Consider the following 15,643-nt stretch of genomic DNA (forward strand, 5'->3'; position numbering starts at 1 on the left):
ATCCCAGAGTCCTGGAATCAAGCCCTGAGTCAGGCTCCTTGCTCAGTGGGGAGCCTGCTTCTCCTTCTCCCTCTGCCCCTTCACCCCTGCTTGTGCTCTCCCTCCTTCTCTCTCTCTATCTCTCTCCCGCTCTGCTCTCTCTCTCAAATAAATAAACAAAATCTTTAAAAAATAATAAATTCTTCCCATGAGAAAAACTTCAAACACATATGACCTCACTACCAAACACTAAATAAAACAAAACAACAGCTCACCTTGTGGCAATCTTTTCAAAGAACAGAAGAGGGAACAACTTCCCAACTTATTTTAGAAATCATCATAATCCTAGGGGCACCTGGGTGGCTCTGTTGGTTAAGTATCCGACTCTCGGTTTTGGCTCAGGTCATGATCTCAGGGTCGTGAGATCAAGCCCCACATTGGACTCTGCTCTCAGCGTGGAGTCTACTTGACACACTCTCTCTCTCTCTCCCTGTACCCCTCTCCCATGCTCTCTCTCTCTAAAATAAATAAATAAATCTTAAAAGAAAATCATCACAATCCTGATGTCAATACCTGACAAGAATATTTTAAGAAATGAAAATTATAGGCCAATATATCTCATGTACACAGAGTCAATAACCCTAAATCTGTTTCCTTCACTCCAGGCTCAGTTGTAGGTCATCTCTTCTCACTGTGAAACCTTTCCCTAGGATCCTATCCACACACATCGTTTCAAAGACTATACTTAAAACAGATCACTCACATTTTTCTCTTCAGTCCAGACCCTTTCCAATCACCCCATCCACCTCTATACCTCCACCCTCTCTCACCTGCACAAATAAAATGGCCTCTCTATATCTAGTCTTGCCCTGGTCCCATCCATTCTTGCTACATCACAATCAGGGTGATCTTTTCAAAACGCAAATCTTATCAGTCACTCTACTACTGGAAATCATCCAGTGGCTTCCTTTCCTTTTTTGGATTAAAACAAAACTTTTTCTATGAGGACCCACCTCACTGTACCCACTCCAATTTCCTTAGCATCATTTCAAACCACTTCCACTTTGGACTCTTGGCTCCAGTCATTTTGTCTCTTATCACATGGCCCATTTTCCTGGCTCACAGTTTTTTTTGGTACATGCTATTCTCTACCCAGACACTCATTCTTCCCCCTCAGACCCTCCCACACCAAATCCAAACTTCCTAGTATATGCTTTCATAGTACCTCTATCCTTTAATTTCATCATCTATCAAAATTACAACTTCACATTTCATTCATGTAATGATTTATCTACTGACTCTCTAACCCATTGGATTTTAAGCTACCTGATAGCAAGGACCTATTTCTCCTCACCATTCTATCCCCAACAGCAAGGCCTGTACCTAGCCTACAGTAGATGCTCAATAAGTTATCTGTTGAATTAACGAATCTTTTCCTGTAATGCAGTTAATTTGCGTTCAGTTAATGTGAAAATTTTTCAATTTCAAAAGTATTTTAAAAGTACAGTAGAAAAAGGGGAAAAATACAGATATCTTTTATATATGAGATGCATATCTTATTAGTCAAATGTAAACTAAATGCTCTTTATTTTATCTCATTGACTTATTTTTAATAGGTCCATAGAGTTAAGAACTCCAGTCTCTCTTCAAATGTCTATAACACATCACAGTTTAGCTGAACATTTCTTCTTCTTCCTTCCATCACCGTAGAACACAAATAACTAAATGTGGAAAGTGGTAGTAGTTAAACATATATTTGGTAAAGAAAAGAATCCTTTCATAATATAGGTTCTAATTCTTCAATGGTTTTATTATAAAAGTTGGAACTCAGCAAATGGAGTTTCTTGAAAGCAAGTGTACCCATAATTGGGGAAGGGGGGAGAAGGAAAGAAAGGAGAAGGGAGAAACGGAAGCATTTCTGGCAAGGGGCAACAAGAAAACAAGCTCTCATGCTGCGGTTACTCTCTCCTTCTCCAGTGATATTTCTGCCTCCATTTTTCTATGACCCACCTCAAGCCAGACAGCGCAAAATATTGATCCATATCCACTTGGCATTCCATTTAAGCAGTAACAATAGGGTGAAACTCTAAAGTCTCATGGTTTGCAGAGATATTTCTTTAAAAGGAATTAAGGTGGTACAATAGTATACATTGTTCCAAAAGTTAATACTAGCTCCAATTTATTCTACTTGCATTCCTTAAAATCAGCTAATTTTCATGATTCAGTGTCAGGCAAAAAAAATGCTACAGTAAAAAATGAACAGTGGATTGACTGCTAATAGGTATGGGATTTCATTTCAGGGGATAGACATTTTCAGGAATTAGATCATGGTGATGGCTGAACAACATAGTGAATATACTAAAAACCACTGAATCGTAAATTTTTAAATGGTAAATTTTATGTGAATTACATCTCAATTTTTAAAACATGAACAGTTATCATGAGGAACCTTCAAAGTTAAAACTGTTTTCTTCTCTAACACTCTGAGGATATGAAGAAATAAGGCATTCATCCTTAATTAGGAGCAAAGAGTTTTTCAAACTGGCACTTAGGACAAAAAGTACCAAAAATTCTAAGATAATATCTGGAAGTTTTTTCTTACTTTACTCCTTTCCTTAACCACCATGCTTCTTTTTGTGGGGTCTTCTCATTTCACCCAATATTGCTTACTAAAAATCAATGACATTTAAAAATACACAAAGCATCCCAAATCAGGCAAGGGTTTTTCTCCTTCATCAATTTAATTTGTCCCAAGCTTGGATTTTCTAGAAACTGCTCATGGATGTGAGAACTGCTGGCTTCTTTTCTTTCAGATCCTCCTTCACCAAGTCAACGGGGTTTTGTTCCAAAATCAAAATACAGCTGAATTAGCTTTTCGAAACTTAGCCGGTATAAGGCTCTGATCCCGCCAATTTAAGAGAAGTACTGAAAGCTGAATTGAGGTTCAAGAAACAAGAAACAAACAAACAAAGCAGATCGATTCTTATAACCTGCAATAATCTCTTCCTCATCTACTTCTCCAGCTTTGTAACAAACGACATCCTCACCTTGCAATCTCGGCTCCAGCCAGTTTATCATTTATCCCAATTTCCCTGCCACTCACAGGGCCTTTACACATGCTATTTCCTCCCCCACAAGACACTCTCCTCTCCCCTTTATCGAGTTGATTTCCACTCATCTTTCAAATATTCTTGGACCAAGCCAAACTACCGAGGGAGTCTTCTCCGCCTTGCCACCAGGAGTACGTTTAATACACGTGGAGTATCTCGGCAGAAGAGGTTCTAGGGCACCCTAGACGTGACTTCATTGTAAAGACCTCTCATGAAGATCGGAAAGCTAGCGGCAGGCTCCCGGACCATCGCACAGGCTTTCTGCGGTGCTTGGAGGAAGGGTTCACAGGCCGGGGTTGGGGTGGGGGGCGCTGGGGCGAGCGGAGACCCGGTGGGTCAGGCGAGGGACACAGAGTCGCCCGGGCGCCGCTCGCGTCATTCCCCTTCAGGCTTGCGGGAGGGAGCACCCCAGCGAGCCTCGCTTTCCCCACCTGGACCCCACGCGCCACCCCCGGCACCCCGCTCACACTCACCATCCGCCCGCACGGAGAGGCACGGCAGACCGAGCAGGAACAGCGCCGCCGCCCAGAGCTGGGCGCGGGGGCCGCGTCCCTCGGCAGCCATGGTCCGGGCGTCCCCGCGCGGCGGGCTTGAGCGCGGGCTCCGGTGGCGGGCGCGGCTGCGCGGCCACTGCCCCTCGTGCGCCACTCGGTTGTGCGCGCTGCGCTCTGCTCCGTGGGCTTCGCGCCCCGCGGCGCCGCAGGGAGGAGCGCGCGCAGCTCTGGGAGGCCGGGCGCTCGGAGCCGCCGCGCTGGGGCCCCCGAGCTCCCGGGGGTCTCGTCCGAGGCGCCGGGGAGGCGGCTGGACCCAGCTCCGCCTTCGCGCCGGGCACCTGGAGGCCTCGGTACCAAAAGAGGCTGCGCCGGACGCCGAGCTCCCGGGGCGCCGCCGGGGCGGAGGGTGAGGGCGCGGGGAGGCGGGGAGAGCCGGCTGCAGGGAATCCCCGCCTGCTTGGGGGACCCTCGGCGAAAGGGTGACGCAGTCTGAGAGGCCGGGCCCTCCGGGAGGACCATTCAAAACCGAATGCCTAATTCTGTCCTCTGCCTCTTGACTTTGCAGTTGGCGTCCTGCCACAGAGCAAGAACATGTTTATGAAAAAGAAGAATCTAACTTGCCAACCTCACTCTAAGGAGTGAAACCCACGGAACAGCGAGACGACTCCTAAAAGCGGAGCTTGAAAGTCCCTCAGAAAGGAGCATCTTCGAGACGCTTCCTTCACGACTTTTCAATGTACGCCCTAACATTTCTCAGCACCGACAGTGAGGGCGTGGTTGTCACCATTTTCACACCTTCCAAATCAAGGCTTCCTTGACCAGGAGAGGGCCTAAAATTCGGATTCTGTTGATCTGGGCTGGGAATCCACATTCTAAAGTGGCCACGTCTGGGGCGCCTGGGTGGCTCAGACGTTGGGTGTCTGCCTTCAGCTCAGGTCATGATCCCAGGGTCCTGGGATTGAGCCCTACATCGGGCTCCCTGCTCAGCGGAGAGCCTGCTTCTCCCTCTCCCACTCCCCCTGCTTGTGTTCCTGGTCTTACTGTGTCTCTCTCTGTCAAATAAACAAAATCTTTAAAAAAATAAAATAAAAATAAAGTGGCCACCTCTGGATTGGTTCCTTTTTCCCCGCTCACCCCCTGTCCTCTTCATAGCATTAGCATCATTCAGTGAGGGAAGGAGGATTTGCATTTTTCGCCCGTGGAGTAATAAAGATCAGTATTGTAATTGGGGCACCCGTGACACTGTACAGTGTGCAAGTCCCTTACACCTTCATGTACTGGTCAACAGATATGTAGGGAGTGCCCACAGTGTTCCTGACCCTGTGAGAGGTTCCAATCCGTCCAAAAAAAAGCTCAAACTTAAATAAGACAGATATTTAAGGAAGATGAACAAGTAATTGGTGCTAAAAGGAACAGATGCTTGTCCCCAAGACAATGAACTAGGACACAGACATCAAAAGACTACCTACTTTCTTTTTTAAGGTAAAAACTGGAATTTGAACCCACATCTGATTTACTACAGGTGTCATTTTTCAGCTCATATAATTTTTGAAGTGTACTGAAAAGATATCTCCTCTCCTTGTTCTAAATGTCAACGACAAAGCTATTATTAGTGATTAATTCCTTTGTGAAATAAAACTTTGCTTTTAGGGGCTCCTGGGTGACTCAATCTGTTAAGTGTCAGACTTCTCATTTCAGTTCAGGTTATGATCTTAGGGTTGTGAGATTGAGCCCTGCCTTGGGCTCTGTGCTGAGCATTGGAGCCTTCTTAAGATACTCTCTCTCTCTCTCTCTCTGTCTCTCTCTGCCCCTGCCCCACCCTCTCCCTTAAAAAAAAAACACAAAACTATGCTTTTAAAATAAAAATGCTCTGGGGCGTTATATGCGGTAAGGCCCGACAATCATTCACATGTAAGTGTAAATCAATTTACTTAGCTACTTCTCTTCTAACAGCTAGCTGGTAACCTAAGGAGTGAGACTTCACATGTCTGAGCTGGAGGGGACCTTTTAAAGCCTGATTATTGCTGAGAATGGAGGGGAGGGGCCAGGAGGCACCTGCAGGAGCTACTGACAGACTCCCTCAGGAGCTGTGCCACTAATGTGTTTAGAATAGTCAGTTGACCATTACTGTCTAATCCTGACAAATTTTAAAATTTGTCTTTTTTCAGATCTGTCTTGGCCTGTCCTAATTTGGGGAGATGGCATGCTCTAAAGTTTTGGTACCCCTGATTTAGAAACTGTTTGTCACTTTCCTATACAGTTAAATATATAGCTCTCCTGTGACAAAGAATTCCACCTCTAGATGTATATCCAAAAGAAATAAAATTTATATCCACAAAAAGATTTGTACACAAATTTCACAGCAGCTTTAGTCACAATAAAGTTGGAAGCAACCCAAACATCATCAACAGATGAATAGAAAAACAAACTGTGTCGTAGTCACACAATGGAATGCTATTTAGCAATCAAAAGAATGAAATACTGATATACTCAATAATGTGGTTGCTGAGTCAAAGAAGCCTTACATAAAAGAGTTTATGATTCCATTCATATGAAGCTTAAGAGGGGCAAAACTAATCTGTGGTGACAGTAAATACTGTGGTTGCGTTTGACAGGGCAGGAACACAAAGGAACTTCTGACCTAATGGGAATGGTCTATATCTTGATGAGGATGGTGGTCACATGAGTGTATACATTTGTTAAATCTCACTAAACTGTACACTTAAAATCTGTGCATTTTCTTGCTTAATAGCAAATACTTCAAAATTTGCCCTAAAGAATAAGTAGGTTTAATAGAAGAAAGTTTAATAAAAGGACCACGTATAGAGATGTGGGTAGGGTTGAGAGAACCAATAAGAAATGGTAGAAGTCTTGGGACTGTCAACAGTAGGAAGCCATCACAACTCTGAGGACTGAAGGTAGGAGTGGAGGTTGAGGTGTTACCAAAACTCAGCAAGAGCCATGGCCATGAAAGAGGTTGCCTGAAAGGAGCATCATCCATACATAGAAGAACAAAATCGCTGCCACTTATCTGGTAGGAAGGGAGTGGGGAAGAAATACCCCAAAATCTCTCCTTTGGCCCTTCAGATTCCTCATTATGCCTCCTATTGGCTGAACCATTTGATAGCTGCAGGGCAAAGGAGAACAGGTGCCAGAGTCCTTAGAGGTCATCCTGTCATGGTACAGAGTTGGTCAGAGAAGGGCAGAAAATGGAGCTGGAGAGACAGTTGGAAAACGACCACACAGTCCATCTATTCTTTTCTTTCATTTGGAGGAAGAGAATTCAAAACAAAACAGGGGAAACACAAAGTCCTATCAGTTTTTGTATGTCGATTCAATGGTATTCTCATTTGGAGCTAAACTGTAATATTAACCACCGTCAATGGTTATTTTCACATACGTGCTGTTTCACATAAAAGGAAAAGGGGAGAAGTAAGTAATTAGAAAATATGGATGCTAGAGACACATTTCCATAACTGGTCATGAGGCCTTATTTGATAATCATGGCAGTGCTCCCCTCTTCCATTCTCTGAGCATCTTGGCCTGGATGACATTTTTTTTTTAACTGGTGGGAGGGGCCCAAACTTTCATGCATACTGAGGATCTATCTTAATTAGTTTGCCAGGTTTCTCACTGACTATTGTCATTGGACATGGGAGTTCTCTGGGATCTGGACATAATCATTCATGCCTTATTATGTAGCAGCAACCCAATTTTCCCTTGGTAATCAGGACCAATCACCAGCCAGTACAGTGACCTTCTCTTCTGTCTGTTAGAGAGCAATCATTTCTTCCAAGTTACTAGCACATGCCTATGTGTTTACTGGACAAGGTATGTCCTTTGCCCACCCAAACCTCTCAGTTCACCGATCTAAAGGTTGAGGGGATGGTATGCAGAACTTTGGTAGGTGGGTTATTATGTGTAATGGAAAGGAGGTCATTCCCACTTCCACTCCTTGGTTTTTAGACAGTGTATTCTGTCTATAAGAGAAATGACACCATATATTGGCTGATGGTTTAAGACACATCTGTATCCTGGGTAAATGCCCTAACCTCTCAAGGTGTTGTCACCAGCTAGTGACCTCACGTTTTTATCAAGCCACCTGCTTCTGGATAAAGAGGCATATAGTAAAACTCATGGGCACAACTACACTGTCCTACTGCCTTTGCTGCAAAATCAGTTTCTCGGTTCTAGATAATGTAATGCATGATTCTATGGCAAAGGATGAGGCATTCTAGGAGTCCATGGTAGTCATGGTAGTAGAAGTAAAGTAGGCAAGGAAGACAATATCATATCTAGAATAAGGATCTGTTCCAATGAGAACAAATAACTGTGACTGGGAAAAAAGGATCCAATACAAACAACTTTTCCCCACGTAGCCAATAGGAGGGACCAGCTAGGGACTGTCCTCTGCTCTTGGCACATAGGACAATCAGCAGTGGTGGTAATCAGATCAAATCTAAGAAGAGAAGAGATGTTTGTATTCTTCCACTCCTGCATGGCCTCCATCTCTGCTACCATCATCTCTACATAGATGGTTCCATTATAGAAGCATAGATGTGGCTGTAGAAAGAGGTACCTGATGACTAGAGAATGGGTCCAATTCTCCAAGGTGTCCACCTGATTATTAAGGGCATCCTCTGCACTGAATGCCTCTGGGGAGCATAGGCTACATATATTCACAGGCTTCTAATTCTAAGAGGTCCATACTGATAGCCTCATTATCAGTCTTCTAGACTTAAATTTTTCAGGTCTCTGACCAACTATTTTAGGCATTATCCATAGATCAGTGCAGATTCATGAGTAAGGCCATTGGTCATATCAACCAAAGTTCTACCCATTGGGAGAATTTTCTTCTGCTATTGTTTTTTTTTTTCATTGTGGTAAAAATATGGTTAACACAAAATCTACCACTTTAATCATTGTTAAGGGTAATCTGTGACATTAAGTACATCCACATTGTTGTGCAAGCATCACCCTCCATCTGTCTCCAGAAATTTTTCAGCATCCCTAACTGAAACTTTGTACCCATTAAACAATAAATCTCATTTCCTCAGCCTCCCAGGCCCTGGTAACCACTGTTCTACTTTCAGTCTCTCCAAATTTGACTGTTCTAGGTACCTCACGTGAATGGAATCATATAATGTTTGTCCTTTTGTGTCACTACTATTTTTTAAATATTTTATTTATTTATTAAAGAGAGAGCAAGAGCTCACACAAGTGGGGTCGGGGAGCGCAGAGGGACAAATAGACTCCCTATTGAGTGGGTAGCTGTTGTGGGCCTCGATCCCAGGACCCTGAGATCATGACCTAAGCTGAAGTCAGACGCTTAACCACTGAGCCATTCAGGTACCCACTGTTTTTTCAGTGCTGTACCACAGTGGGGATGGCTAATGCCATGTTGTGGACACTCAAATGCAGGGAAGGCCCAAGGTTTTTCCTCTTCTGTTAAGTGGAACTCCTCAATGGTCCTTAGGTGTGGGTTGAGGAAGAGGCAGCAAAGCAATAGAACCAAGTGCCATGGGAAACAGCCACCTGCTCATCAATTTGTTCCTTCCAGACATATTGATGTATATAACCATTTCCGTTTAAGAGTGGAATTCTGCTATACAATTCAAAATAGCCCCTTTATAAGATCAGCTAAGGTCTCATACTTTCATGGTATCCGTGGTCAAGCAGCCAATCTCCACCAAGGCATAAACTGCTTATCAAATGGATTCAACTTTTAAACTCTAGGGGTTTGCATTGCTATTCTATTGTCTGGTCTGCCCAAGCTTCATAAGGCATCTCTATCTGCCACACACACTTCAAGTATTGTGTCTTTTGTGACATGAGGCCAAAGTGGCAAGGCAGTTTGTACTGAAGCCTGGTTGCTACAGAGTTCCCTATTGCTATGAACTGCTTTCAACATTGTAAGCCTTACGGGTTTCCACCCATGATTATATTTGCTGATGGAATTAAAAATAAACCATTTGCTCGGTTAATAACTATCTACAGGCACCAAAGCCCATATTGATTTATTCTAGTAATGACGATATTCTGGGAAGAACAGGTATCAACACCTGATATTTGAAGATAAGCCACTAATATTTTCCAGACTCTTCTGTTTTTTGCTCTGGCAAACAAGAATCTGAATGACCAAACATCCTGGTTCATACCTCCTGTTTACACCTATTGTCCCAGTATCCCATCTGATTTCATATTTGACCCAGATTTTTCATTTTCTGAAGAAATATTACTAGGAGGATTAACATAAGCCAGAATGGAATCCTCAATCTTGTATTTCTAGTTTGTGAATGTTCTCATCTAATAGTGTGTGAGATGCATGTGTAGTTCTCACTTGAAACATGATTAAACCTGGAAGCTAACCAGTGACCCATCTCATTTTCCCTGTTCTTTTTCTGATGCCATGTAACCAACTTCTCCCTTTCAAGGACAGTATGCAGACTAATCAATTATATAATCAAGTGTGCTCAGTCCCAAGTAACTAGGGACAGCTCACTCCTTACAGTCTATGGTCATCGTGGGAAAAGTATTCAAAGCTCCTGCCAGCCACTTAGTTTATTAGGCAGTTTGCAGTGGCCTGAAAGATGTATGAGGCCACCAGTCAGCAGGTCAGTAGGAAAAGTGGGATATTATAGGTTAGGTTTATGTGAAATATGTGCAGCAAATAGGGACTAAGGAATTTGGACCTGGAGCACTTAGTGTGTAGTTTGAATGCTCTTACTACTTAGAATGATCATTTATCGTATGGTGTAAATCTACAACTCTTTAGTTATTTATGAGATTGACAACAGTTTAATAGTTATACTCATAGCGTAGGAGAAGAGAACACTGCATGCCATGCAGGGCCACGTAGGGGTTGGCACTTGGGAACAGAGTGAACAAGGAGGGACTAAGGGATATAGGCTTTGAAGTAACAAGAAGGTCAGGTGACCTCTGGTTCCTCTGGGAGGCTGTGACTGTCCTTTTGAATAATTTCCTCAGGCTGGTGAAAAACTGGAACCTGCTACTCAGAGAAAAGCAGAAACTATGCCTGGTCCCCATGATAAGGAGGATTGTTTGGCTAGGGGACTTTATCCTTGGGATCACAATGGGGAGAAGAACTTGAGGTTAGCCCTGTGAGGGCCTCCTGATTTTACCAGATATCATGACCTTGGGGAAACAATTTAGGTGCTGGGTATCACATCCTTATTTGTTAAATGGGGATAGTAATACCAATGCCTTATAGTTTTTGCTGTGATTAAATAAGATATCCCAGCACACTGTAAATGCAGCAAAGTAATTGGCTAAGCAATAGGTCTGTAATTCATTCTCTTCATTACTTGGGAGACACACCAGGAAAGAAAAAGGGCAAGCCAGTCAAATATTTTTATAAACATTTAATGCAGACCTCCTAGCAAACAAACTGATGGTATTGCTAGTGGGAGAGTCTTATCCTTGGAATGCTTTTAGAAGGATGTACCTGGTTTTCTAGGATTGCTTATGGTAAACAAACCTGTAATGTATGGATTCCTGGGGCCTGGGTGCCTGGAGATATCATGTATGTTATGTAACCATCTACATAGAAAGTGGAGTTGTATTGTGACTTAGATGGCTCCTTATATGTAGGTGTTGTTACAGCACACATCCCTTGATGACCTCATCTGCTGAAAGGTGGACAATGCAGGGTCACTAGGTATCTGAGGAAAACCTGTAAGATGATAGATAGAGACCTAACTAAAAAAATGAGTAGTGGAAAAAAAAAAAGAGAGAGACAATGCAGGGAAAAGAAATCTTCAACACAATAACCTTAGTGCTCTCATAGAGATAAGATGCTGCATTCAAAAATGTAGAACAGAGTGTTGTACTCTGTTAAAAAGTAAATCACAGGCCCAAAATGGTGTCACTTAAGTCAAGTCACCCAATCTGCACTTAATACCTAATTGCAGTTTTAACCTCCCCCAAAATGTAGTCTTAATTGGTCAGTCAGGAATTTTCTGATCAGGATCTATGAGGAATCTATCACAGGCACTCTCTCCATCCCCCCAAAAGAAGATGAGGTAATCCACCTAATAAGACCTGCTGTCCTTTCCCCTAAGGAAAGGTGACCTTGCCTGAAACAATCCTTTCTCTTCTTTTGCTAATAACTTCTTGCTCCACCCTCCTTCCTATAAAAACCTTCCATTTTGTACAACTCCTGAGAGTTCCTCAACTAGATGGGATGCTACCCAACTAGTTCATGAATCATTCATGAATCATTTAATAAAGCCAATTAGATCTTTATGCATTTACTCAGCTAGATTTTCTTTTTAACAACCCCTTCCCCCCCCAACAAAAGGAATATTTAGAGAAAAAAAAAGATTTCTTAGGAAAAAGTATGGAAAACTCCATAGATGGGTTTGAAGATAAAGTTGAGAAATCTTCCAGTTAAGTATAGTGGAAAGATAGAGATAGCAAATATGGAAGAAAAAGTAACACCCAGAATTCCCTTCGCCTGCACTGCTGTGATCTTTCCACATGGTCCCTTGAGGCATGCCAAGTACCTATTCCAGGACCTGTAAGTAATAAACTTCTTTATGGCTTTACTTAACACATGTTAATTTAACAAAGTCACAAGTTTCTGTGAAAAGTCCAAAGTCCACCCAAAGATTTCTGAAAATTTCTGAGACATGGGTTTTGAATTCCTGCCCCCACTTCTGGTTCTATAGAAAGTGGCTGCACCTTGATTTTCACCCTTATGTCCATTCAAATGTGGAATTCATGTTGGAGTACCTTTTTCTTTATTTTTACCAAAACTATTTACTTAAGGCTTTACCTATGAAATAGTCTTTTATTAAAGGATTTAGAAAAGTGAAAGGATATTTTTGCATAAATGCAAACAACATAAAACAGAGTATTAGACTTCCCTATTCTTAACAGTCCTATTGGTCACTCTGCCATTTTCTGTGGCCACCTTCTTTTGTTGTCTCCCCGACCCCTCATCTCCTCCTCTCTCTTCTACCCCCAAATCCATACCCTTTTCAGATCCCCCGCCTCCCCTAGTTTCCCATCATCACATATAAACACACCACTCATAAACATTCCGTGGTAATTAAATTTGTATATGAGAAATGGAGTGAGCTTAGAACCCCCCCCGAGAGTCCCATTGTTTATATTCAAAATATTTTGCTTCGGTTATGATATTTCAGAGCTCATGCATTCAAAAAGATGTCTGCCTATGCTCAAAGCCCTAGATAATACATATACTAGTCTATACTGTCTAACTTGTTATCTTGGTTGTAGGGCAAGTTGTTTTTCTGTCTAAAAATCTGACCCAGGACTCTAATGGCCTGGATCATTAAGTAGGATCTCTTGGAATAACCACTAAAGATTTTAAAATTTAATTAGCTTACCTGGCCTTATTTATCTTGTTTTGTCCAGATTTCTCCTGGGCGCATAGAGTCAGAAGGCCAAATATTGATCGTAGTTTTATTTTTTTTAAGGTTTTATTTATTTATTTGACAGAGAGACACAGCGAGAGAGGGAACACAAGCAGGGGGAGTGGGAGAGGGAGAAGCAGGCTTCCCGCCAAGCAGGGAGCCCGATGCAGGACTCGATCCAAGGACGATGGGATCATGACCTGAGCTGAAGGCAGACGCTTAATGACTGAGCCACCCAGGTGCCCCTGATTGTAGTTTTCTTAACAGTGAAGTAATGAATAATTATTGCCCTAAATAAACTTAACGTATCACTTTGGTACTGGAGATTCCATTCTCTATGTTAAATGTGCACTAAGAAGTAATTGCCTTTTATTGATCATCTATGATAACCAGGCATTTTAATACATGTGTTATCTCTAATCCTTGCAACAACTCCATAGTCAGGTTGCAGATGAGAAAATGGAACTTTTTTCTATATAGGTTATGCAAATTGCCCCAGGTCACACAGCTAGCTTGGCAAAAGTGGGATTTGAACACAATTGTATATGAAGCCAAAATCTCCACCCTTACCTCTTATACACCCTGTAAGCATTTCTTTCTATTAAATTAGGGTTAAATTCTAGAAAGGCAGACTCTAATGTTGACAGTTTATGTCCAGAAGTGAGAAAGAAATCATAAGTAACCTCTTGAGCACCTTGTGACTGTACAGCTTAGGTCATGTGTTGTGACTATGTATTTATGGGTCTGTCCCTTTTTCTGGAGATGTTTCCAGGGGTCTTTCCATCCTCTGTATCACCAGTCCCTACTACAGCCCTTATTTCATGTCTGGCACATAACAGGTACTGAATAAATGTCTGGTGAAAGAATGAGTGAGGTACTTTCCATGGTATTGGGGACACTCCATTTCCCACAGTCCACCTGGATGAACACCTGCTCATCTTTCTTGAATCAATACCAGCATCATCTCCTCTGTGAAGTCCTCTTTGTAACTTAGTCCAGTCTCTCCACTGATGACTCCTTTGTGCTTCCACTGGAGCCTGAACAGTTGTCTCTTAGTCATTATGGCTCTTTAATGCAACTGTTGTTCTGCAGATCTGTCGCTCCCACTAGTCAGAATATCCTTGAGGACAGAGTCCATATCTTTTCTGTGTTGTTATCTCTGCTGCCTTGAGAAGTACCTGGTTCATTGTATGTTCTCAACCTATGTTTGATGAGTTAATCATATACCTCAATCTGCTGTTAACTCATCAAAGGATCCCAAGAAGAGAGCATGTTAAGGGTCATAGTAATGCTCTCAGTATAATAAGGAACTTGCCAGGGGATTGCACCGGTATCTTCTTAGCATCTTCTTTTTAGGGCAATGACTATGTCCTTTCATGTCTCCTTATCTCTAATAGCTAATATAGTACCTAGCACATAGTAGGCATTTAATTAAGCTTTGATGAATAGAAGGATGAATGAATGAGCCTTCCAAGCAATACATACCCGCTAATGTAGAATTTCAAATGTGATGGATCTGAAGCAGTCTCACAAATCATCTGCCACAAGCCTGAAACCACATAACCAAAAAATCACTGCACAATGTAGCATTTACATGTAGGCTGCCTTTGGGGCCATGGAGGTTGTGGGCTGGTCCTGAATAAACACAGGCTGCACTGAAGAGCCATTGTGGGCACTGGTAGTTCTTTCAAGTTCCTCTGGGGTCTGAAGTTGATTTGCAGCTGGAGCCAAGTCCCTGCCAACCCCCCCTTTTTTTTAAACAGTTGAATTATTAACTAAAAGAAAACTATCCAGGGTGTAGCTGTTAGCAGTGGGCTGCCAATGCTAGGGAATTTTTATTTTGTTTACTCAGAGTGTTTGCACCTAATCTAATGAAAATTAGGAATGAGCCCACAGAAAGCAATTCAGAAGCCCTGGCCCCAGAGGAAGACAGACTTTGGACTTGACAGGAAGGCCATTCCGGCAGCCAAGGAGTGGGGCTGCAGTGCTACCCTTCTTTCCAGGGGTGTGTTATCACAGGTTACTGCCATGCAGGCTTTTCAGGGACCCAGGGAGGACCCCCATGCTCCAATCTCCCAAATAGCTCCAGAAGTCCCTGGTTTGAATCCTACAGCTTTCATGGAAGACTTTTATCCTTGTTGAGATGCAGATGCCACTGAGAGGGATGACACTGGAAAGGAGTCAGCAGAACTGAGTTTAAGTTTGACTTTTGGAACTTAATATCCATCATGAAGACATCACTTTATATCTCTGGTCTTAGTTTCTTTACCTATAAAATAAAGATGATAATGCTACCTAACATTCAGGGTTTTTGAGTTTGGAATTACTTGGTAAATCAAAAAACTTCCTACATATAAAATGCTTATCCCTAATAATTTCTATGTGCATGGTATCTTAGCACATTGTCTTGCTCTGTAAACCACGTGAGGGCAGAGGCTGTGTCTTCCTTTACATCTACAGCTTCTAGCTCAGTATATAGCACAGAGTAGGTGCCCAATAAAGGGTAGGCGAATTGAGCAAGGACAACTTGTGGCAGCAGGAAGGATAAGTACACTCCAATCTTCTATCATGTCTGATGTCAAGATCCTCACTTCCTTAAAGATCACAGAGGAACTGCTGAACTACATTTTTTGCTCTGGGAAAGAGGGACATCTCCTGC

At 42.6% G+C, this 15,643-nt stretch overlaps 1 protein-coding gene across 1 annotated transcript in view; it reads right to left on the reverse strand.

Moving 5' to 3' along the window:
• SUSD5 (sushi domain containing 5) overlaps positions 1-3,778 on the reverse strand; it is a 66,181-nt gene extending 62,403 nt beyond the window's left edge. The window contains exon 1 of the mRNA XM_025867541.2: positions 3,563-3,778. Coding sequence (XP_025723326.1) covers positions 3,563-3,653 — 91 coding nt within the window. The 5' untranslated portion in view covers positions 3,654-3,778. The remainder of the gene's footprint in view (positions 1-3,562) is intronic.
• Positions 3,779-15,643: the final 11,865 nt, after the last annotated feature.

Source organism: Callorhinus ursinus, unplaced genomic scaffold, assembly GCF_003265705.2.
Source record: "Callorhinus ursinus isolate GAN/ISIS: 27379988/994484 unplaced genomic scaffold, GSC_fseal_2.0 scaffold1, whole genome shotgun sequence".
NCBI lineage: Eukaryota > Metazoa > Chordata > Mammalia > Carnivora > Otariidae > Callorhinus > Callorhinus ursinus.